This window comes from Ammodytes marinus (assembly GCF_949987685.1).
Source record: "Ammodytes marinus genome assembly, chromosome: 22".
NCBI classification, from domain to species: Eukaryota; Metazoa; Chordata; class Actinopteri; order Uranoscopiformes; family Ammodytidae; genus Ammodytes; species Ammodytes marinus.
Window position 1 is genome coordinate 5,273,149 of NC_137226.1, and position 24,400 is coordinate 5,297,548.

A 24,400-nucleotide genomic window follows, 5' to 3' on the forward strand; every position below is an offset into this window, starting at 1 on the left:
CGCGCATTGATGTAAATAATAATAATGAAAAAATGTCGTTCCTTTGTTTTACTATTCAATTAATAACTGATAAACATGTAGGCCTATTGGTAGTCTATTTGATATTGCTGTTTTAAAAAATAAAGAAAAAATAAAGAAATGCTGCATTCAAGTGCAAACGGAAATCTTCTAATGAACGACCAGACAAAGTGATGGGAAGAAATTAGTCCTACAGCTACACGTATTACTTGAGTTGGCAATTACGGGTTATCACTTGCATTTTAAATGTCTTACTTTTATTTATTTATAATACTGGAGGAGGCTGAACCTGTGATGTAGCCAGCTGTAGTGCAGTTACAACACTAGGGGGCAGACTCACACAGTCAAACGCGAGAGCCTCCAGTGTCAGTAATACGAAAAAACTGAAGCACCAATAAGCAAATTCCTTGTCAAAGAATACGCTTTTTATTGTATGTCAGCAAAAAGTAGACGGTAAGTTCATTTCAATGTCCCCCTCCCCTAGAAGCAATCAAGTGTTTTTGAGATCAGCATTTTATTCTGTGTATTTCAAGATGAAGTAACTTCACTCATTTAAACTTTCAGAAGCTGTGATGACCAATTCACTGATTAATGATGAACCATTTATTCTTAATTATTTCACAACTAAAGAGAAAGTCTTTTTTGTTGATGTTGTTGCTAAGAAGCCGCAAAAAAACAAAGTCAAAATAGTCCCAATGTTTTTACAGACACACAAATAATCAAATAATTAATGCTTGACAATATCGGTCCCTGATCTAAACCACCAACACTGTTATAACATTTTTCTATACAGCCCTTTTTAACAGTTATTTTTACATTAGTATTATTTTACATTTGTATTTCAGTGTGTGAGAAGTAAAGAAGAATGTGAAAGATAAAGATGAGTACAGAGGTATCATTAAACCAACAGTGAGCAATTAAATAAACAATAATTAAGAGGATGATGTTTATATACTGTATATTTCAGTAAGTACAGTAGGTAGTGGACAATTGTATCAACCGTTGGACAATAAATTATGCTACATCAGAGTAGTCTATGATTGGATGGATATCATTAGAAAAACACAGCAGTCTCTCTCCTCTGAAATTGATCCACACTGTGGTTAAAACGGTGTACCTTCATCCGCCATAAAAACTACAGCGCAAACTATAATATCTAAACGTGTGCAACAGAAGCATGGACAGGGAATCTTACTAGATATGTAAGAAGGAAAAACCCACAGAAATAATACATGTACATATTATGTACAAATATCAATATAATGCTCAAGTTTAAAATATGACTTTGAAAGTGAAATAAAAAGGAAAAAGACACATAGTAGGAATGTGTAAGAACAGAAATTGCACTGTGCTCCGATTTTGTGCATGAAATGAGTAGAAGAGGAAGAGAGTGGACTATAACAGCACGCCCTGAACCTCAAGCCATCTTTAAAGACAAGTTTTGGATTTTGGGAAGAACACTTATTTGCTTTGTGTTGAGAGGGATAGATGAGAAGATTGATAACAAGCTTAGACCTGCGTGTTGACTTAAACAGAAGGCTAAAGCAAGTAGCCTAGATAGCTTAACACAAAGGCTTTTCAACAGGCGAGACAGCGTGGTCCGTTAGCAAATGACAATTTGCTATTTAAGGCTGTTTCGCCCTTTTCTTGCTGTAGTGTCGTATGTAACGGACAGATGTGAGTGATATCAATCCCTTCCAAAGTAGCAGAGTCCCCAAAATGTGAATCCATGTGACCCTTTTAAGCCCATATCTAAAAAGGCACTCAATAAAATCAAACACCATCTGAGAAAATACTCGACTAGGAATCTACTTGTAGATTTTCAGAAAGCAACATTAAACATTGTCCCTTTGTGTCCTCTTTGCCTTGAATTTCTAAAACCTTATCATACAAGATAAGAGCAACATAATTCAAATCAATGACTACAGCTTTCCTATCTAAATCTACATACTTTGGTTAAAATATTAAAGTCCTGTAAAGTGCAATGTTTGTGTGTAGGAGATGTAACAATATAAAAACGTATTGATGGCTTGGGTAAGGGTCAGTGCCACAACTCCCATTACCTCTCTCTTTCTAACTCTTATCTTTCAGGGTTTTTCTTAAGGGTAGCTGGTATTTCATAGGTATCCACCCAGACAGAGCAGTAGCAGCACGTGCACAGTGAGCAGATATAGGCTGAACAGTAACGGTGTGCGCTGACGGGAGCAGAAGGCCACTCGCAGCATCCGCACCCAACCCGTGCCTCCTCTCCGAGTCTGTCAAGCGAAAGGGAGAGACAAGGTTACATTAAGCATTCAGCTCATAAGTCTTTATTATTACTGGTTATTAAGATGATGAATGAGCTGGTGCAGGACATTAGTGGGGGCCTTACCCGAGTGACGGCTCCTTCCGGCGGCTCGATGAAAACAGCAGTCTCTGAGTGATCGTCTTCTTGCCATTTAGCCTGGCTATGACTAGTAATAATAATGGTAAAAAACAGATGTTAGCAGTGTCATATTTTTTTGATTGAACACATTTGTTTGAAGCTAAAAACAAAGGGATAGACGAATTATTCATAGGGCAGAAAACATTTGACAGATATCAAAGCACTGATTCTTTAGTGAATATGAACATTAGTCTCCTCACTATTTTATTAAGACTTATCTCATAAGAAACAGGGAATGTGAATTTACTGGGGCCCTAATGTCATCACTTTTAGTCTATTATTTTAGAGCTAAAATAATCAAGCAGTTAATCTATTCGTTTTTCAATTAGCCTACATTTATTGGCAGCTATTTTGATAATATAATTATGCATACAGTGGGTTTAACAGCTGCCTGGAAACGGCTTTGCTGAGATTGGGTCGACTGCACAAAAAACAGCAGCAGAAAAACAAAGAAGATTTCACACCGTTTGAGCCGATCCTGTGATTCCATGAGCTGCTCCTCTGCAGACACCCTCTGCTGCATCTCTTCTTCAAGCCTAATGTGTCAAAGATTCAAATCCATTAGTATCTGTAATTGTGTCACTTTTTAAGCAGTATATTTCTGGTAAATGTTTGACTGGGTACTGTACCTTCTCTGCAGCTCTTTGACCTGAGCCATGTGTGCGTGGCTGTCTACCAGGCTGCTACGCTCCTGAGGGGCTCCAGGCGCGCTGTCCACTTCCTCTGTGCCCTGGGAGAAGATTAATGATATTGTTGATAATCACATCATATGCAACATCCTTATCTTTAACTTTTTTTTTTAAAGATATTTTTTGGGCATTTTTATGCTTTTATTGATAGTGCAGAGAGACAGAGGTGAAATGGGGCAGAGAGGGGAGTGACATGCAGAGAACGACCACGGGTGGGAATCGAACCCGGGTCTGCTGCTGGGCCCGGCCCGGGAGGGGGACGCCTTACCAACTGAGCTAAAGGCGCCCCCGCAACAGCCTTATCTTTTTAACTTTTTTTGAATGTATAGTTTGTATTATGCCTTCCACAAGCCAAATGACCTGGGCTAATAAAGATTCTTAACAGGGGTATTTTTATGGGTCCCAAGATTAAAAGAGATAAGAAAAATGGTAAATGGTTGGACACGACGTATTTTAGTAATGCCCCTATGCACAGAAAATACAAGCATATGTTTGGACCCCCTACCTCTCTCTGGTAGTGTTCCTGCTGAAGTTTGGGTTTATGAGTGCGGGCTTCCTCCAGCATGGCGCTGAGCTGCCGCAGTTGTTGGTCCCTCTCTGAGAGTGTGGTGAGGGTCTGCTGCTTCAGCTGCTCTGCCTGGGCCATCCAGTCCATACGCTCCAGTCTAAGAAACACAAGATAAAGAAATGTTCTAATAATAAAATACTTCTTTGGGTGTCATTTTGCTTTGTCAAAACAGTGACTTTGATGACAATAACTTTGTGCCTCACCTGAGAGTGTCTATTTCCTGCTTGCCCAATTCCACCACGTTCTCCAGCTGCATTAAGACACTCATAATTTCTTCATTCTTCTGTCTCTCCTCATACAGCTCCTGGCTGATCTTAATCAGCTCTCCTGCTCCAAGTCGAGCCAGCTCTGACTTCTGCTTCTTGACCTCACCCGCCTGTGTTTGTAACTGCTCCAGCTGCACACAAAGAGCAAAAAGAAATGTGTTGAAGTGAGTTACAACATTAGTGCTTTAAGCTACCAGAGTATAAAAAGTCATCTGTAAGCCTATGACTGAAGTATTAACATGTCTTGCCGGTCACGTTACTCACCAGTCTCTCCCTGTCATTCTGCAGGGCTTGTAGTGCGTTCTTCAGCCCCCACACTTCTCCAGTGGAGCCTGCAGGGCTGCTGTGTGCGGTGGCGACAGGGCCTCCTGTCTTGCTCATCTCCTCCAGCTTCAGGCTCAGTTCCTGGGCCTTGTTCACTGCCTGGTCCCTGTTGTCCTGGAGGGAGGCCATGGCTTTAGAGAAGGACTGGTTCTCTGCTCTCAGCTGCGTCACCGCCTCTCTCTCCACTAGCAGCTGCTGCTCCACATTCAGCAGATCTCGGGCCAGCTCCGCCACTCTCTCCTGACCGTTCTCAGACTCTGTCCGCATCACGCCGGTCTCCCAGCGCATCTTGGCTTGCTCTTTGCTCATGCTCTGCTGGTCTTGTCTCTCCTTTAGCAGGCTCTCCTCCAAAGACTCCACCTGTTCCCTGGCTGCCTGCAGCTGCTCTCTTAGCTTCTCCACCTCCGCACCGGGAGCATCCACCACCTGGGATGCTGTTGTAACATTAGCCGCCTGGCTAAGAGTCTCCCTTTCCACCCTGCCTACTTCTTCTTCCGTTTCCCTGGCTTTGCTAACATTACTTAACTGACTTTCCAGTGAGGCAATGCGCACTCGCTGAGCTGCCAGGAGCTGTTTGTGTTGGGACTCCTTCATGCTCAGGACCTGGTTGAGCTCCTCGCGGTAGTTGTGGAGCTGAGCCGACAGCTTGGCCTTCTCAGCGTAAAGGTCGTCTCTCTGGACCAGCAGAGAGCGCAGCTCCTCCTTCAGGCTGTTGTTCTCCCCCGCCGCCTCTTGGATCAGGCCGTCCTTCTCCATCATCACCTGGGGTATATACACATGCAATCAGCTATTTTCTTTAGTTTAAGCAGCGTTTATTTAGTCTTATTTACAGTTTCTCCTGCTAATTCAATAAAAGTTTTATATGAATTGAAATAACACAAAGACCAATTTTAAATCCATCTTAAAATATCAGTATTCACATTACAAAACGATCATAGGAAAATAATCAAAAAGAGGGTCAGGGAGGGGAGGGAACTTGTATATATGTGCATGCATGTGCAGGGAGATGGGTTGGGAGGTTGAGAAGACACAGATATGTGTAATTAAAGGAATGCAGGAGTATTCATAACACTATACTGTGGTAATATGACAATGGCAGGGTTCCATCTTTCAACATATATTAGATAAGGTTTTAAGCTCTTTTTTTTGTGCTTTACCTGCAGGTGTTTCTCCTCCAGCTGTTTATATGAGTTGAGGACTCTGTCTCTGTCATCCTGCAGGGAGCCCATAGCCTTGGTGAAAGAGTCCAGTTTGGCTTTCCTGTTGTTGCTCTCCTCCTCCGCCTTTCGTAGCTTTTCCTCCAAATCCCGCAGTTCCCCTCTTCTCTGCTCCAGCTCATCCTCAGCTCCTTGTGCCCTGCTGTCTGCCTCCTTTCTGGCCTCTTCCGCAGCCTGGATGATAACATAAATACAATTGAGAAAAAAAGGCAAAAGACAACATACAAATTACAAGTTTATCTAATGTCTATAATAATAATAATATAAAAGAAGAGGATGTAATGTTTGCCAATTGATTCCAAAGTAAACATCACTTTAGATGAAAACATGTTAATACCTCAGCAACAGCGTGCTCCTTTTCCCCGAGCATTTCAACTTCTCTCTTTTCTTTCTCGTTTAACTCCGTCTGCAGACTCTCCGTCAGGGCCTTGGAGGAGCGCAGGTCTGTCTCCAGCTGCTCTACGTTCAGACACAGCCTCCTCTCCTCTGCCTCCCTCTCCTTCAGCTCAGTCCGGGCCTGGTCCACTTCACCCTGCAGCCGACCCACTGCCTCGTCCAGAGCTCTGGCCCTCAGGATCAGACTGTCCGCCTCAGTTTTCAGGGCTTGGGCTTCACCTTGTGCAGACTTTAGCTCGGCTGTGGTCTTCTGAAGCATGTTCCTCTCTTCTTCTAGCGCCGCTTGGCTCACTGTGACTTTCTCTTCCGCCTCTTCCAGTTTCAGACGCCAATCTTTGTCTGATTTCTCCAGTCTGAAATAGAACAACTTTCTGAGTTAGGAGATTAAAAGCAGAACCTAAGCAATCAAAGTAAACAGACAGAAGCAAGGTATACAGTTTAATATGACGCAAATCTTTTAAAAGTTTGCAAAAAAATGCAAATATGGATTTTGTTTCCATCAAGTAGTTGGAGCAAACCACAGGTCAAAATCCACCTCAAGTGAGCATAAAACTTTTTTGCACATTAGAGGATTTTTTTAAATTTTATATTGGCGTTTATAAAATTTTGGCTTTTCTGATGCATTACTTCAAATGTGAATAAAAGCAGGGTGACGAAAACCTGGCTTATAACAGAAATGTTTTTTTTTACCTGTCTACTGAAAGCTGAAGTTCCTCTTTCTGGGCAGATTCCCTCTGAAGCTGCTCTGCCAGTTCCTTGGCCCTTGTTTCAGCCTCTCGAACCTCAGCCTCCTTCCCTTGCAGAGAATCGTTGAAGCGAGTCTCCCATTGTTTGGTCTCATCCAAAACCCTGTCCCGGTCGTCCTGCAGCGATGACATGCAGCGCGAGAAGGCAGCTAACCGGGCCAGGGACACGTCAAGACGACATTGCATCTCCTGGGCCCTTTTCTCAGCTCCTTGTGCGACCTCCCTGGCCTCCAGTGTGGCTTCCTCTTCCCTTTCTCTCTCTGTGTACGCCTCCTCCAGTCTCAGCTCCATCTCCTTCAGTTCTGCTCCTAACCTGAACCTCACCGAGTCAAGGGTTTGCTCTGCCTCGGCTTTCATCGAAGCCTCTTTCTGCTGGGCATTCTTCTCAAGCGTTGTTTTCTCCGATAGAGCATCACTTGCTTGCTTCTGTGCTTCATCCAGTTGGGATTTGCAGCTTGCCAACTCTTCTTCGGTCCTTTTCAGGTCTTCTACAGCTTTGAACGTATCCAGTTTGGAATGTTGTAGGTTGTCTTGGAGCTCGTCGTGGTCTTGCTGCAGTGCCTTAGCTTCTCTACACACTTGGCTGATCCTCTCCTGGTACTTGATGCAGTCCTTCTGGAGCTGACGGACCTCCAGCTGCTTCTCCCTCAGCAGTTCCTCCAGTTGACGCGTTCGGCTCTGGCTGCCTTCTCTAACCCTCTGAGCAGACTTCAGCTGTTGCTCCAGTTCCCTCTGCTTCCCGGACTCCGCTTCCGCCTCGGCTCTCTCTCTCTGGGCTTGCCTCATGTCCTCTTCCAGCCTGGAGGCACGATCGCACTCGCTACGAGCCTCGGCTTCCAGTTCTGCTTGCTCCCTCTCCAGTCTCTCCACATCCTGCTGTAGGTCGGTGATATGCTCCCGGTTGTCCGCGGCCTCTTGCTGGTAGCCGGCGATGCTCCCGTTGAGCTGAGCTAACTGGTTCATGAGACGCTCCTCGAGGTTGTCTTTCTCCGTTTCAAGGCTTCTGAGGAGCTCTTTGAACTGGGCTTCCCTCTTTGAACCATCTTCCATCAGGCTCTTTTCTCTCTCTTTGCTCTCTTCGAGGTACTTCTCCAAAGAGGCGATAAGACTCTCATTGTCCTTACTCGCCTCAAGATCTTGCTCAAGATTGGTAATAAGACTCTCCTTCTCTTTACTCTCCTCAAGCTCTCGCTCAACAGAGGTCAGTTGAGCTTTGAGTTTAACCTCCTGTTCCTGCCACAGTTCCCTTTCTGCTTTAACAGCGGCCTCCATCTCCCTCATTTTATCCTCCAAGAAAACCTGAACACTTTCAGTAGATTTGGCTTTTTCTTCTTCCTCACTAGGTTGTAAATGGGTCTCTGGTGAATACACTGTAGCTATTTGGTCATCAGGTGTGTCCTTTAGGGCTACGGCTTCTTCTTCCTGACTCTCAACAGGCTCTGCTCTGGTCATGATTATGTCCGATTGCTGAGCATTGACAACCTCTTCTACAAGCGGAGTGGCCTGAGTAACATTGTCCTCCTTCTCCCCTGTTTGGGAAAGTTGTTCCCTCAAGGCGTCCATCTGCTGCCCCAAAGAGTCTCTCTGTGCCACTGTAGCGTCCAACTCAGCTTTCAAAGCCCCCAGCTCATCTTGAAGTCTTTCCACCTCCGCTTTGAAAGACTTGCCCTCTCGTTTTATCCCGCCCTTTTCCTGCATCTCCCTAAGTCCCTCGTTCTCCTCCTCTAACTCCAGTATCTTCTGCTGCTTTGTTTTGGCAAACTTTCTCATTTTGTTCTTCACAGAATCCACCTCTTTCTGCGCCTCTTCTGCCTGCCTTTCGGCCTCCTGCCTGGCGGCCTCGTGCGTCCTCACCTTGGCGGCGAGCTCCTGTCTCTCCTGCCGCGCGGCTTCCAGGACTCGCCTCACTCTTTCCGCCTCGTCGCTCACGTTCTCATACGACTTGAGCAGAGTCTCGTACTCCTCCTTCATGCTTTGGACCTTTTCCTCCCAGTCTCTGCACCTTTTGGCGGCTTCTTCTTGCGCTAACTCCACTTCTCTCCTAAAGGCGTCCTTCTCGTTCAGTATGCCCTCCATGGCAAGTTTGAGGCTCTCGCAGGACGATCCCAGACTTTGGTTTTCCAACAACGTCCGGTCGACCTCGTCGATCAGTCGAACTCTCTCCGCTCTTAGCTTCTCCAGCTCCTCCTCTGCAGACTCCATTTTCCGCTGCAGTTCGGCTATGAACTTCTCTGTTGAAGCTAGCTTCTCCTTCTGGGTTTTGTTTTCCTTTAATACCTCTTTACGAGAGATCAGAGCCGCCTTAAGCTTCTGTTGAAGCTGCTGGGCCTTTGCCCCGCTGTCTTTTTCTTCCTCTTGCTTCTGCGGGACCTCAACCTCTAACCTTTGGGTTTTCTCTTGCTCTGCCTTCAGTTCTTCTTCTAAAGAAGATATGAGCTGATCCTTCTGAGACACAGTGTCCTGCATTGAGTGTATGAGAGAGTTCTGCTCGCCAAGCTGCTGACTTAGCTCCAGGATCTCATGGTTCTTATTCTCGAGGAACTGCTTGAAGTCGTCCACTTCGGCTTGAAGAGTTGCGACAGAGGATGAAGAGTCTTCAGATGCTGCTTTGGCAGCAGCTTCCATCTCTTCTTTCAGGGTTTCAGCGTAGGACTCGGCTTGGTGATACTTTGCTCTAAGATCATCAATCTCCTCTGAGAGAGCATCAATCTGTCTTTCCTTTTCTCTTAACGCCTGTAGCTCTTTGCTCAATTCCAATAATTCGGACTCTTTCAGTGACAAGCTGACCTGGGTTTCCTGCAGCTGCGTCTCTAGCTCTGTGTAAGCCATCTTCACAGTCTGGATCTCTCCTCTGAGAGCTTCCAGAGATTCCTCTGTATGTGAAGGAACGTCGGACTGCTCAGCAAGTTGTTTAACTGGATCGCTGGATTGTGGTTGTGATGAGTCCGTCTCAGATGAGGTAAAATCAACCCAGTCCTCCTGGACCCAATCACCTCCTGCTTGTTTTTCCAAACTTTCAGGCAGTTGCTTGGTGTCTTGGGGAGGGATATCCTCTTTTTCTCTGCTCACATTTTCTTCTAGATCTTTCAGTTTGGTCAGAAGAACATCTCGCTCCTCGCTCTGCGCCTCAAAACGCTCCACCAGCTCACTGTATTCTTCTTTCTGCTGCTTCAGCTGTTCGCGGTGGTGCCTGTCTTTCTCTTTTGCTTTGCGGATGGTTTCCTTACGTGATTCTTGGGCCTCTTGAATTTTTTTCTGCAGGGTTTCACACTCTGCTTCGAGAGAGGCCACTTGAGATTGTAACAGGGTGGTTGTTTCAGACGAACTGTCAGCCGGCTGAGAGCTTTCAGCTTCTTCACGCAGCTCTCTATTCAGAGCAATCGTCTCGGTGATAACTTGATCCTGCTGAATTAGTTTCTGCTGAAGAGTCTCAACTTCATCTTCTTTGAATCTTAAAGCTTGCTCCAGTTGTATAAGTTTGGCCTCCAGTTCCTGAATCTCATGTTCTCTAGATGGCTCTCTCCCTGGAGTTTCTCCCTTTGCCGTTTCAACTTGCTCTTTACATTTCTTTGCTTTGACCTCAAAATCAGCGACCTTCTTCAGAAGCTCTTTCCGTTGTACAAGAGCAGCTTGCAACTTCCTCTTTGTGTTTGTCAGTTGGGTTTCCAGCTGTCCTTTCTCCTTTCGCAAACCAGTAAGTTCTTCATCTACACTAACGGCTGACTCCTCATGACTTTCTTTCTGTGTTTCATCTCTGTCTTTCTCCAGTGCCACTATCTGCTCCTTCAGTGTACTTACTTCACCGCCGATCTGGAACTTGTCTTCTTCTGCTTGAAGGAGTTTAGCGGACGTGCTGTCATTTAGCTCCATCATCTCTTGCTCTTTTTGGTTGAGACGAAGCTGCAGCTCACTGATTTCAGAGTCCTTCATTGACAAAGAGTCATTGTGGAGTTCTGATGTATGAGAGTATTCCAACATACTGTTTTCCATTTCTTGAAGCTTCCTTTCCAGCTCGGACGAGAGGAGCTCTCTGTCCTCCAGCTGAACACTCATCATCCGGGCCTGTCCCTCCTGCTCAGAGAAAGCTTGGCGGACTGTCTCCAGATCTGCCTCCAGTGCCTGGATCTTCTCTTCCTTGGTTTTACTTTCGGTGTTTAATATGTCTATCTGTTCTTCTAGAAGTTGCATTTCAAAACTGTGTTTCTCCACTCCGGAGCTGCTTTGCTGAGAAAGCTTGTCCAACTCATCTCTGGCTGACTGAAGTTCATCTGCAAAACTATTGGTCTGGGACTCTGCCACTTCTTTGGCAGCAGAAAGGGACAGTGTTTCTTCTTCCAGGGTCTTTATTTTCTCATGTGACTCTGCTGCCGCCTCTCTGAGCCTCTGGAGCTCAGCCAGAAGCTCACTGTATCGCTTCTGAAGTTCCTCTGCTAAGACCTGAGCAAAGACCTGGCCAGAGGATAGGTTACCGTCGGTGGTCATTGAGGAACTCTGCTGAGTAACATTCACTTGTACAGTCTCTCGGATGATGACGGAGGAGGACTCGAGTTGAACCGTAGATGTTTCTGACTCCATGCTGGTCGCCTCCCATGACTGCAGCTGCATCTGCCCTAAATCCTGCAGGACAGACGGCCACTCTTGGCCTCCATCTTGATTCACCGCTTCCAGAAGGGTCCAGCTGCTGTGGGCAACCTCTGAATCACTACTGGCGACCATCTCGTCAGAGGAGGTCCCTTTGGATTCCTCTGGGGATTCAGACTGGTGTCCGATGAGCTCCGGGCTGCTCTCGTTATCAGCAGATATAAAGAGGACTGAGGTGTCCTCAGCCACTAATGTTGTATCCTCTTCCCGTGTGTCGTCCATAAAGTCAGGATGGACTGCAGAATTTTCATCAGGGGGCATCCTGGCATCCTGACCCTGATCTGGAGTCTGATCGTTTTCACATGATGCAACTCCACTGGAGCTGTGGTCTTTAGCCAGACTGAGGGACTCACGCAAGAAAACCAGCTCATTGTCTTTTTCTAGCAGCTGCTGCTCCAGTTCCAGTATGCGCCCTGTGGAAGTCAAAGTACAAAGAAATTAGAAAAACATTAAATGTGTTATGTCCATGGGAAGCGAAGAGTTTATACTTTTTCTTTACTTAAGGAATTACAACAAAAAAACATCAAAGAACAAACAAATCAATCGTGGGTATCTGCTTTTAGAATACATAACAGTTCAAAGTTCATATGGTTTGCAAGTCATTTTGAAACAAATATCTTACCAGGCAAAATCAGTCACAGACAACTAGTTGCATTAGCTTGGACAGTTATCTATTGTATTGTGTACTGAAGTAGGATTTATTAAAAAAAAAAAAAAAAATCCTTTTTCATACCTCGTTTATCGTCAAATGAATCATGTGCTGATGGTTCAATCACATTATCTCTTTCAGATATCTGAAACAGACAGAAACAAAAAAAATGAACTACACAAAATGATTCATTAATTCATTAGCGAACATTTCCTGCAAAAGCACTACTATATTGCTTCTATGTTTGCTCTCAAAACGTTAATCTATATCAGCTGAACACATGGCTGCAGCTTGAGGTGAATGACGACGAAGAAAGTCAGAACAGTGTGGAAAGGATTAGACACACCTGCCTGCACTGAGCTGAAGTATTGTCTCTCTCTGAACCTGCTGCTGCTGCCCTGTCTGAGACTGACTTACATCATATGAATGGTGTGTCATTGAACTGGGTCCCAGACTGCCCTGTCCTCCAAATACAAGTTTGACTCTGAACTTTATTTTAATGAGACGGGAAAGTACACAAGACACAATTGTCTGACTTTAACTTCTTATACCTCAGCTTATACTAAGCTTCCTGTGTCTCCTGCTTCAACGCCCTTTTTAATCCTATAAACAGAGACACTTTGAGGTTAAGCTTTGCAGAATAATTAAAGCTTGCAGGGTATCACATAGCTTATTTAAGTTTTCTATTTGAAGTTAAATGTTGCATAACACAAGCTGCTAACATCTGGTGTCAGGTAAGTAGCGATCCACAAGACTTGTTTGTTTTTTAGTGCTCTGTGCTTTTAAGACCCAATTTAAACATTGTTTTTATGTGCTCTGTATCTGGATAGTGTCTATCAAACGAACACTTTAGCACTGTGACTGGATTGTAATCAAATCAGTCAGACTGCATGTGGTAGAGAATATTGCTTTTCGATTGACCTTATATTCATATGTTAATATTTTGAGTATGCTTTGATTTCATGCTTTGATTAATTTTTTAAATAAAATTAAGTTTTTTCTTTTTGTTGGGGAGATACACCTGTAAGTAATCAAGCTTTTATTTATAAAGCACTTTCAAAATTAAATTGTTACAAAGTGCTTTACATGGAACACACATGCATTTAAAATTAGTGTTTACATAAAAAGCAATTACAATGTCTGAAGCCTGCCTGCCGATCCTGCCTAACTTATTTACATACTTAGCTCAGCGTAGTACTCACCGTTTGCTGCTCCAGCTCTTTTATCTTGGCAGTGGTTTCCTCCTGTTCTCTTGTTTTTCTTTCTAGTTGTTCTGAAAATCAATGATTCATATTAATGTCAGTATCTTTTTAAAAAGGTTTGACATTAACACACTGACTTCCATAAAGAGATAAAAGTAGTTAAATATTCTTACCCTTAAGGGTTTCCATGGTGTGGGTGAGCTCAGCACAATGTTCCTCTGACTCACTGCGTTCATCTTTCAGCCTGGTCAGTTGTGTCTCAATAGACTGCACCGTGTCCAGGAACAGGGAAAGGTCAGCTGGGAAGGGGGCTACCTCCTCTACTTGCACATCTTCAGGAGCCAGAAAACTTATGTGTCTCCATATTTCAGCTAATATCTCCCCTTTCTTTTGGGCATCTTCATGTTCCTCCTTAAGTGAAGCCATCTCTCTCTCTAGCCTCTCCTTGTCTGTGTTCTCTCTCTCTGAGGCGTTCTGGCTGGCATGGTCCAATGCCTCTCTCGTAGACGCCAGTTCACTCTCAAGCCGAAGTATTTCCGCCCCATCTCTCTCCGAAGCATCGAGGCTCGCTTGGACGGATGAAAACTGGGCCTCTTTCATCAGAGCCAAATCACTCTCCAATCTGGCGACTTCCATCCTCTCTTTCTCCAGGGCCTCTTGACTAACATGCTCTGCCTCTCTCAGGAAGGCCAGCTCCGTCTCTTGCCTGGCCACCACCTCGCTGGTTCTTTCCAAAGCCTGGAGGCTGCTCCGGAGGGCTGCGAGTTCGGCATCGGCCCGGCTGGCACTCTCGGCCCACTGCTGCCTCTCCTCCTCCCTCTGCTTGACGGCCTCGGCCAGCTCCTGATCCATCTGACGGAACTGAGCGGTCAAAATCTACGCAGAAAGAGAATACCACAGAGGAAGAGAGAGAGGACATAGGTTCAATTCAATTCTGTTTATTTAAGAAGGGGACAGTGCAGATGAATAAAACAAGGGATTCTCAATGGGATAAAAATGCCAGAATTAGCCAGAAGTCTACTTTTCATCAGTAGTCCCCTGACCTCAATGTTAAAACGGGCTTTTTAAAATACAAATAAGCAAGGAGAGAAAGGATAAAAGGAAGAAAACACAAGCAAAGTAGAACTTGGAAAAGAGGACAAAGATTAGAAAAGACATGGCTGTTGAGAGCAATAACATTCAAAGTACAATGATAGAAAAAAATATATAATAATAATTTAAATAAAATAAAATACAAATCTGTTGACATTGCAAACTAACATAAGTGGGTGTGTGCTGTGTGGCTCAGTCAAACAAAGAATTATGACCCTGTCGATATTTAGGGTGTGTCTGTTTGAACAGTTTTCCATTCATCAAACAGGAACAGTATTCATTACAGCTGAGGTATCTATAAATATCTGTGCCCAAAAGGGGGCGGTCTCTTAACTAACAGACTTATCCAGTACAACAGGATCTCTACCTGTTTCTGCTGATCAGCGCTGCTCACTTCCTGTTGCAGCATTTCCAGAACTTGGGAGCGAGAGTTTAGAGCTTCCTCGAGCTCCTCACAACGCTGCTGTGCTGCATGAAGCGCCTGGGGAGAAGAGAAGACAATATGATTGAGTATATTTCATTTCATTTAACTTTTATTTATCCTATATAAAGGTTTATAAAGGGTGAGTGTATCTTTGAAGTGTTGCCATTCAAATGTGTGTACCGTATATTTTCCTCTGTCTTCTAAGATAGTAAACTGATTTTAAATTCAATACAGGCTCTATTTTTCCTGACTATTTTTCCCCATACAACACATTTTCAATAACGGGTGAACGACTCAATTATACATGGATAAACTACAAATGAAGAGTAATCTTGTACCTGCTGAAGCTCGCCATCGTTGTGAGACTGTGCTGTGACCCTCAGCAGCTCTTCTTCATGTTTCTGGATCTGTTCCTGGAAACGCACATCCTTGTCACAGACAACCGCCTGCAGCTTCAGCAACTGAAAAAAGAAAAAAGAAAAAATTCTCGTTAAAGGCGCACTATGCAGGGGATCTGTTTCCATTTTCAGAGCCTGCAGTTAGTTTACACAACATATTTTCTGTGTGTGTAATTGAATAACCTTCCATTCATAAATCAAAACATAATTATTTTGAATAACCTGGAACCAAATGTGAGACTACAATATGTTTGTGAACAAACTGTGGGCCCTGCTGCTGAAAACAACAACAGTGAAACAGTAACTTCTCAGGAAGCTTTCTAACTTCAAACAGTGTTCCAGGGATCATATTTCCCTGTGAGGAAAGTTTGTTTATTCATTTATCAGGATATATTTGAGAAAATGTTCACTTCTCTGACACACCAAAAGTTACATAGTGCTCCTTTAAATTTAAAAATCATTATTAGTTAAGAGAGTAGGACTACATGTAATTAAAAGACGCAGCTGGTTCACCTGATCAGCATGGGCAGATTCCTTCTCTTGAAGGAGCTGCTCTGTGGTGTGGAGTCTGTCCTGCAGCTCTCTGCTGTTGGCTTCCTCTTTGCTCAGTTTGCTCTTCACATTCTGAAGTTCCTCGTCCACCGCAGCACCGGCTTCTGTGAAAGAGCTGTCTGGACTCTGCTGCTGCTGGAGACATAACAGATCTTCAAGTTAAGATAAAAACTAAAAGTGCTTGAGCTTTATTTAAGTTTGTTAATAACAAGTGGCATGTCTTTGAAATAAAGATCATGAAATTATCCAACAAGCACAACGCAGACTGTTTTGCCTGGTTTGAACTTACTGTTGCGCCCCCTTGTCCTTTCAACTCGGTTATCTGTTTGTTGAGCGACACCATCTTGGCCTTGGCCTGCAGTTTGAGTTTGGTGAAGCGAGCGTCAGCTTCTTCTTTCTCATTCTGTGGATAGGGAAGTCATACAAGACATTGTCATAAAGCATATACTGTATATAATCATACATTTGCAATTTGAAACTGTACATATTTATAATAATAGCAAATGTTATATTCTCCTATACATTATATGAAAATAATAATATATTCTATGAAGAATGGAATTAATTAATTAATTAATTTTAGTTATTGCTCAATTGCTTTGGCAATGTTAACTCTTGTTTTCCATGCGAATAAAGCCCCATAGAAATAATGTGAATTCAAGATAGTGAACTCATTTAAATTTGGAGTAAATCCTTTATCAGCAAAGAAAAAACAAACAAACACACAAACACACACACAAACACACACGTTATTAACCTTGAGCAGTGCATCTTTGTTATCCAGATGGGTGTCCTTCTCGCTGAGCTGAGTGTCTTTGTCTCTGATGAGGTCCTTCAGATGGACCACCAGTTGTTCCAGGTGAGCCAGCCGCTCTGTGGTTTCTTCAGGGACCTCAGACTCATCCTGGCCGTCTCCGGCAGGGAGCTGAGGCACCAGCATGTCCTGCTCAAACAAACGGGTACGCTCAGTTTATTTGCGAAGGTTTGTGCAATAATAGCAAGGCCTGCCTGAGACAGTAACTCTTTTTCTTGAAAACCAGCATTTCAACTAAAAAGTGGAGGATGCTAACCATTACTTGATTCAAACGAAGTTTCAAATTTCACAAAAGTTTGGAAATTGGACCAGACACAAAATCTACACACACACTCAACAATACTCTTCATCAAAAATGTATGTGTTTCTCTCACCTGAGGGTCTCCATCCGGGGGCTCCTCTCCAGAAAGCTCCTGGAGGACTGTGGCCAGACGGCTCAACATATAGATGGCACTGTGAGCGAGAGGAAAAATAATGATAACAGCCTCGTCGCTAAACTAAAAGTAATTATGTTGGACACACAGGGTTAGGGTGACATTTATTTGCTACACCTGCGCAAGCCCTTTATTGTTTGCTGAAGATTATATGCCGGAGATGTAACTCCTGTTCAACAGTTTGACACTTTCTCCAACATCCTCCACGGTTATGCCTCAGTATGAATTCTGCTGCAAACGTATAATTCAAGTTATTTATAGAAGCATAAACGCAGCCTACAGTTAAACCCTTTGCTAATGCTCAGTTTGAAATTATTTTCTAATAACAACAGCTTCAAGTGCTGCCTGACATGTCCTCTGAAGGTGTGAATCTACACATAATCCCAGGAAATTTTATTTAAATACAGACAAAAAAGCAGTTTTTTTAAACCAAGTTTCATAATATTTATGAACATGTATTTTCAATCAATTTTTTTTTATGAAAGCTTATTGAGACACAACTTTGATATCATGTATTGCTTGAGACCAGGTTTGCAGAGGCCTAACATTCATATCATGACATTTTAGATTGAACAGCAGAAACACTGATAACAGTATTTTAGATATTTAAGATTACATTGCACAGGCTACCTATTCTAAAATGCAATAACTGAGTTTGCACCGTCAGAAGCACATTTTCTAAAAACAAGTTTCCCATGAACATCCTTTCGCCCAAAGCAACACATTGGCGGACGACCCCCGAGACCCGTTTCTCCGAGGCGGAGCGAACCGAGCCGAGTTTACCCGAAACTGCCCCGCACTCTCCACTGCGGCTGCGTCACTCTTTTTGTGAACAGCAAAGATTATAGCTAGCTTATCACACACAAAAATGGACGTCAAACTTTCAAAGCTGCTGCACAGTGACGCCTTCACAAAGAGAAGTAAACATTATTGAAGGTTAAGAAACGGCGGAGAGAGCAGGATACTCCGTGAAAACATCCGGTGTTGTTTGACACAGTAAATTAGCCGTGGCTGCTAAAACGAGCTAATGCTAACCACTCTTTAAATAAGGACAGCTTCTTTTAAGCCCTGCTTCAATTAGCTTTTCACCTCTGGTGCATGACAGCTCTGGTGCGAGGACCACGGAGTGGAGTTTTATTATTTTTTAACAGAAAATACCTTTGACTCACCTGTGCGAGTGCTTCCCAGGTGAATGTATCTGCTTTTTATTAGATATATTTCCTCGGATGGATCTCGGAGCATAGCCACATCACCAAAACATTCCCGGAAACAAAACTTCCTTCGCTCTGATTGGACAGCCGGGATCTGCGCATGTAAGGGACTGTCTGCAAATTACTAGACGTGTCTTTCTTTCTAGGGAATATCTGCATTTAACTTACAATAAAAAACGAAAAATCAACCGACACACAATTTCTACACCTGGGGACCGTATTGAAGACGGTCCAAAAGATGGCAGGGCATGACCAAAGAGTCAAAGTGATCATCAACAATGGCAAGCAGCTCGGGAGGAGTTTAATGCTGCTGGCTCAATACACCACAGTGTTTGTGGCCTTCGTGGGACGCAGCATTCAGTGGATGGTGGAAGTGGTGCGGTTGACCACCGTGGTCACACGCTCCACAGTATCAGTGTTCGACTCCATCTACAGATATCTGAGTTGGGGGAAGAGGAAAAGTGTCGGTGAGGTGGTGCCAGAGAGATAGATGGCAAGAGTGGCGCCACCATGGGGCCTCAGTGACTTTGTCTAGATGGGAAGCCAAAAAACTAAAACAAAACTGAAGGAGTGAACTCTTTGGAAATATGTTAACCGATGCTGGATGAAGAATGAAGAAATTAAAATGAGGCCTTATTGAAGTCATAGAAAATTTAGCTTTTTATTTAAAAAAAAATTAAAAAATGATGGTGTCATATTTGAATGTGAGGTTACACAATGTGTTTATTCCATGTTTTGTTTTTAGCCAGACAAATCTCTTCTATAAGGCTGGGAACTGCATTTCAGGCTATTCCAGACACAATGTGGGAAACTCCTGTTGCCGTGCCAATCATCCCTTATACCAGCAAGTGACTGTTAATGCAAATGAGTTACCTGGTGGTGACGTAGAGTGAAGTATGTTGGAAGCATAAATTCAGTGTTCCATTATTGCACTACAACAGAGGAGGGACTTTTAACTACATGCAGAAATCAGCCAAATGTTTTTTTTATACTGTACATATATGCATGTGTGCCTGTCTAAAGCATAGGCTACACAATATATGATCTAGCTGTAGCACATGTTGGTTTGTTTGCAAACAGGCTAGTACATGCTGCATTAATGAAATTTGGGGAATGAACAAATAAGCAAATGTGCAGGCTACATCGCTTACCTGTGGAAATGTTGCTTTCTGTGGTTTTTACGACTGAAATGTGTACTGTTATTTTGAGAAATTTGTGTAAAAAAAAAAGAGTAATGAACACTATACCACTATAGACAGAAAACAAATGTGAGTTTAGGATTTCCTTGAATGAAAAGTGAACTGTTGAACCGCAGCTACATTTACTAAAAGTAGTGTGATTTTTATTTAAACTTTTGTATTCATACTTACTGTATATTTGACATGATAGCTTCTTTTAACTTCTACCAACAGAAGTTGGTACCAAGTACCAACATGTACTGTATATATCCGTTTTATTTTGATTTTATAACTAACATTTTAGCAAGTTGTAAGAATGAAGAACTTATATGATACTAATTTGAAATATGAGTATAAGATGTTATAGGAAAAAAGGGCCACATTTAGGAAGTGTCATTTAATTACATAATAAGCAACTATACATTTTTGTATTCTTTAACTTGTTTCTAGTATTAACAATGATATCAAAAAGCTTTGAAATTAATTTCACTACACACAAACTGTAATGTTTAAGTTGTTGTACCCCTGGCGGCCCAAGTCGTCTTGACTTAAAACTGTTGCATCCTAATAAAATCCTATACCTAAAACAGTTTTAATATTTTGTATTTGCAGAATTAAACACAAGAAGGGAAGCAAATAAATGTTAGGTTTGCTTAACTATTATTCTATTAATTTTTTATCTTCAGATTGCTTCTTTTTCCAAACATTAATCCAACAAGCCAACAATGAAATGTGTAATAAAACATCAGTGATGGCCTGGGGAAACTTTATTTTGAATACTTAAAGTAGGCTAGATTTAGCTTTATAGTATTTTACTTGAAGGTGAAGTAAGCGGTTTATTTATGTTAAAGGTGCTGTAAGCGGAATGGTTCTTTTAGCTAACTTCCTGTCAGTTACTGCAGTCAGCAGTCCCCTCGCTCGTCCCTACGTCACCACATTAATGCATTGCGGTCTTCAAACAGCAGGTTACCTAGCATCATCTCAGATCCATAAGTGTGATAAAACATGATAAAAACCATCAAAACAGACATTGGGAAGGATTTTTACCTGCTCCGCCATTGTAGGCGCATAAACATTCACCCATCTGTTGCTCTGGCGTGCACCGGCAGTGCATGACGTAGGGACGAGCGAGGGGACTGCTAACTGCAGTAACTGACAGGAAGTTAGCTAAAAGAACCATTCCACTTACAGCACCTTTAAGTAGGATTTTATTTATCACTTTTACTTGTAAAGGAGTACTTTTACATTTGGTTAACAAATGTGATTCTTACTGTACCACACATACTTGAGTGCACATGCTGAGTTAAGTGTGTCCCATCAGCCGTAATGAACCATGTAAGGGATGAAAGCTGTATTGTGCTTGTCAGCGGTCCTCAGGTTAAATACAGGTTGAAGTCATAACAGTCAACCTGCCCTTTTTAATGGGACGATTAAGCCGATCATCTGCATGTGTACAGCCTGGATTATACAGCCAGCGACTAGGTCACAAGAGGACACACAGAGGGGACGCCCACAAACACTGTCAGCTACAAAAAGGCTCCACAAGTCAGCCGCTATTCTCACTCCAAGTCCTATTGATCTGTGCCTGGGAAAAGGGACAACCTTCCACTTCACAGTAGACTAATTGGGTTTAGAGGTCTCCAGTTATAAATTACACAAACACACAGGAGTCGGAAAGAAATGGGTAACTCAACAGGAAGCACCGTGGATGACCTGCAGGCGGTGGAGATGCACATCTGGTACAAAAAGTTCATGACAGAGTGTCCGTCGGGTCAGCTCACCCTGCACGAGTTCAAGCAGTTCTTTGGGATCATAGGGCTGGACCCGGAGGCCAACGCATACATAGAGCAGATGTTCCGCACGTTTGACATGAACAAGGTGAGATGCTGCTTTTGGTGTGTGTGTGTGTGTGTGTAAGTGTTAAAGGTGCTGTAAGCGGAATGGTTCTTTTAGCTAACTTCCTGTCAGTTACTGCAGTAGCAGTCCCCTCGCTCGTCCCTACGTCACCACATTAATGCACTGTGGTCTTCAAGTAGCAAGTTATCTAGCATCATCTCAGATCCATAAGTGTGATAAAACATGATAAAAACCATCAACACAGACATTGGGAAGGATTTTTACCTGCTCCGCCATTGTAGGCGCATACACATTCACCCATCTGTTGCTCTGGCGTGCACCGGCAGTGAGACCATGGAGTGTATATAATATATATGAGTGAGAAGACATTCAGTTTGTAGCGTTCTCTCTTCTGATTGGATAAAAATTTCAGGATACTCCAATACGTTTATTTGCCGATTACATGCAAAGCAGCTGACTGAGAGATCGGCTTTATGAAACGCGCACATTATGTAAGTGATCACTGTATGAATAAAGAGTGATTTAACACTTATATTAACATAAATAAACCGCTTACTTCACCTTTAAGTTCAAGAAGATTTCCTGTTAGGATGTGAAGGGAGAAACTTTTGAAGTGGGCAGATGGGATTTTTTAGTTCTTGTCATCCTTGTAAGTCTTTTATTATTGACATTCAGAAAGAGACATAGCATGAACTAAATCAACACCTTGGACATAAAGATGTAAATAGATGGTCTTAGACTGGGTTCAAATATAAATACGTTTAAACAAAGTCTGTTTTGAGGGATGAAATATATGCTGTCAAAATGAAAAAGTCAGGAAAACTTAATTTCAAGGATTATTGAGTTTTGAGGCCAACTAAAACTGTTACGTTTTAGGAAAAACTGCCTACGTTTCAGGCAACTCATTCTCTTTAGTTGAGATGACTTCTCACTCATAGGTTAATGTAGCTTAACATTGAGTTCAACATTCTAATAGCAATAACGATTGTGCCAAACGATTATCTGGCAAATAGATAACAAACAATACCAAGTCGGTCAAAATGTATTTTAGAACAATTAACTGTATGAACAATAAATTGGAACAACTTATTCTTTTTGGATTATTATTATTTTTTTAACCTTTATTTATACAGGTAAATCCCATTGAGTCCGAAGACTCTTTTGCAAGGGAGACCTGTTCCCATTTACACACTCATTCATACACCGATAGCAGGCTAACTATCGACATTCACACGAGGCAAGGTGGGTGAAGTGTCTTGCCCAAGGACACAACTATGACACAAGTGGCAGGGCGGGGATCGAACCTCCAACCCTTTGATCATCGGCCGACCCGCTCTACCAACTGAGCCACAGTCGCCCTGAATTCTTAGTATGTAGAAGATGCAGTGACCTCGCATTGAATTAAGATTGTCTCTGAGCGTGTAAAGGGGTCATCACCACAGGATGTGTCTGTGCACTTCTATATTTAGTCACGCAGAAGGCCGTGCTAATCTTTATGCATTATTCAAACAGTGAGATTATCTGAGAGACAATGATGAGATTGATGTTCAGATCGTCGCCTAGGTTCAGAGACGGTTCATGGAGATAATCCTCCCTCCCTGGCCCTGGCTACATTTCACACAGAAATGTAGCCAGGGCTTTTGGAATTGCAATTAGTTATCCCTTCAAATTGGCTGCAAATAGTTAGTCAGTATAAGCCGATGGTCATGCTAATTAGAAGTGCATTATGTAACTTTGGGTGTGTCAGATAAATAAACATCGTCTAAGGTATATTCTCATAACTGAATAAACAAACTTTTTTCCCCAGGAAAATTGGATCCCTGGAAGAACACAGTTTGAAGTTACAAAGCTTCCTGAAAAGTTATTGTTTTTGAGCTGTTGTTTACAGACGCAGGGCCCAAAGTTTTATCTACAAGCATATTCTAGTCTCATGTTTGGTTCCAGGTCCCTCAAAATAATTTTTTTAAAATTTAAAATGATAGAATTATTCAATACTAAAAATTCCATATAGAGAAAATTTGGTAACTGCAGGCTCTGCAAATGTGAACAATCCCCTTCCCTTGAAACTGTATAGTGTACCTTTAAGGTCTGTTTTGACAAGGGGCCTGCTCTTGTTTTTTGCAGGACGGTTACATAGACTTCTTGGAGTACGTGGCTGCTCTCAGTCTGGTGATGAGAGGGAAGATGGAGCACAAGCTGCGCTGGTATTTCAAACTTTATGATGTGGACGGGAACGGCTGCATCGACCGACATGAGCTCCTCAACATCATAAAGGTAGAATATGTATAGTGCACCTTCCCAACAGTGGATCGGGTCTGCACGTCATATGCATACTGACTTTTATTGTGTTCCTGCTGTAGGCTATCCGTGCCATCAATGGGAGTGAAAATCAGGACCTAACCGCTGAGGACTTCACAAACCGTGTGTTTGACAGGATTGATATAAATGGAGACGGTGAGTGGGTGGGTTGGACAGCGGTCCCGAGCTGTCTTCAGATACTTAAAAGGTGCTCCGAGGAACTTTTAGTTTTTGTAATTAAAGTTTTCACTAATTGAACTTTTACACAAGTACGACTTTGAAGGGTAACAGATTTTTCACAGCGAAATCTGTGAAAGTTTGGTAATTTAAAGTCAGATAAATGTGAGGTAGGTTTAAGGACTACAAGTTTCAAAAATGGAAAAATAAATCCGGCGGTAAGAATTGAATAATAACTGAGTTTGCCAGACCCCGGCAGCCTGCTTCTCATCTTATCTGGCGGCTTTCAGCTCTAAGCTACCTTTGCTGCTTTAAGCGAAACACACCCAAATATCAAGACTAAACTCTTAGCCATTGAGTTGCATTGTGGGTAATGTAAGCACCAGAATTTTGCCTACAACATACATGGATACATTTTTTGTAATGTTGTGTCTTTAAATACAATCTTCCCCTGCAACAGGCGAGCTTTCCTTGGAGGAGTTTGTGGCCGGCGCTCGCAGTGATGAGGACTTCATGGAGGTGATGATCAAAAGTCTGGACCTCAACCACATTGTGGCCATGATCGACAGCAGAAGGCAAAAGGCAGAAGGCAGAAGGTCTAGCCAGGTCGGCCCAGCCTCACAACCTCATTCATGATTCAACCAGAGAGCTTCAATACTCCGCCTCTGCTAGAAAATAAAAACTCATTTATTGACTGAGATTTCTATTAAGATTGAATCCGGTTTACTATGCCAGCCAGTGTATTTTTATTTTATTTTATTTTGTTATCTCTGACACACACACCTTTTGAATGCATTTTGATGACTCGGTCAACCTCTGCAAAG

At 42.8% G+C, this 24,400-nt stretch overlaps 2 protein-coding genes across 3 annotated transcripts; one reads left to right on the forward strand and one right to left on the reverse strand.

Moving 5' to 3' along the window:
- Positions 1-515: 515 nt before the first annotated feature.
- golgb1 (golgin B1) lies at positions 516-19,724 on the reverse strand. 2 transcript variants are annotated; one of them, XM_080051179.1, is made up of 20 exons: positions 18,025-19,724; positions 16,796-16,874; positions 16,365-16,550; positions 15,897-16,010; positions 15,569-15,739; positions 14,996-15,118; positions 14,601-14,714; positions 13,315-14,017; positions 13,142-13,212; positions 12,024-12,084; positions 6,594-11,703; positions 5,845-6,256; positions 5,448-5,681; positions 4,231-5,052; positions 3,904-4,097; positions 3,638-3,797; positions 3,073-3,173; positions 2,908-2,979; positions 2,390-2,471; positions 516-2,273 (listed from the first exon to the last, which is right to left on the reverse strand). In XM_080051179.1, exons 2-20 carry the CDS (start codon positions 16,862-16,864, stop codon positions 2,136-2,138), a joined length of 8,937 nt encoding a protein of 2,978 aa, XP_079907305.1. In that variant the 5' UTR covers positions 16,865-16,874; positions 18,025-19,724; the 3' UTR covers positions 516-2,135. The 2 variants fall into 2 exon arrangements, with proteins under 2 accessions (XP_079907305.1, XP_079907304.1); XM_080051178.1 differs by having other exon boundaries at positions 15,569-15,742.
- Positions 19,725-20,924: 1,200 nt separating this feature from the next.
- guca1aa (guanylate cyclase activator 1Aa) lies at positions 20,925-24,212 on the forward strand (the record flags this gene model as incomplete). Its single annotated transcript, XM_080051496.1, has 4 exons — positions 20,925-21,122; positions 23,226-23,375; positions 23,462-23,555; positions 24,037-24,212. The coding sequence occupies 4 exons, from the start codon at positions 20,925-20,927 to the stop codon at positions 24,210-24,212; spliced, it is 618 nt and encodes a 205-aa protein (XP_079907622.1).
- Positions 24,213-24,400: the final 188 nt, after the last annotated feature.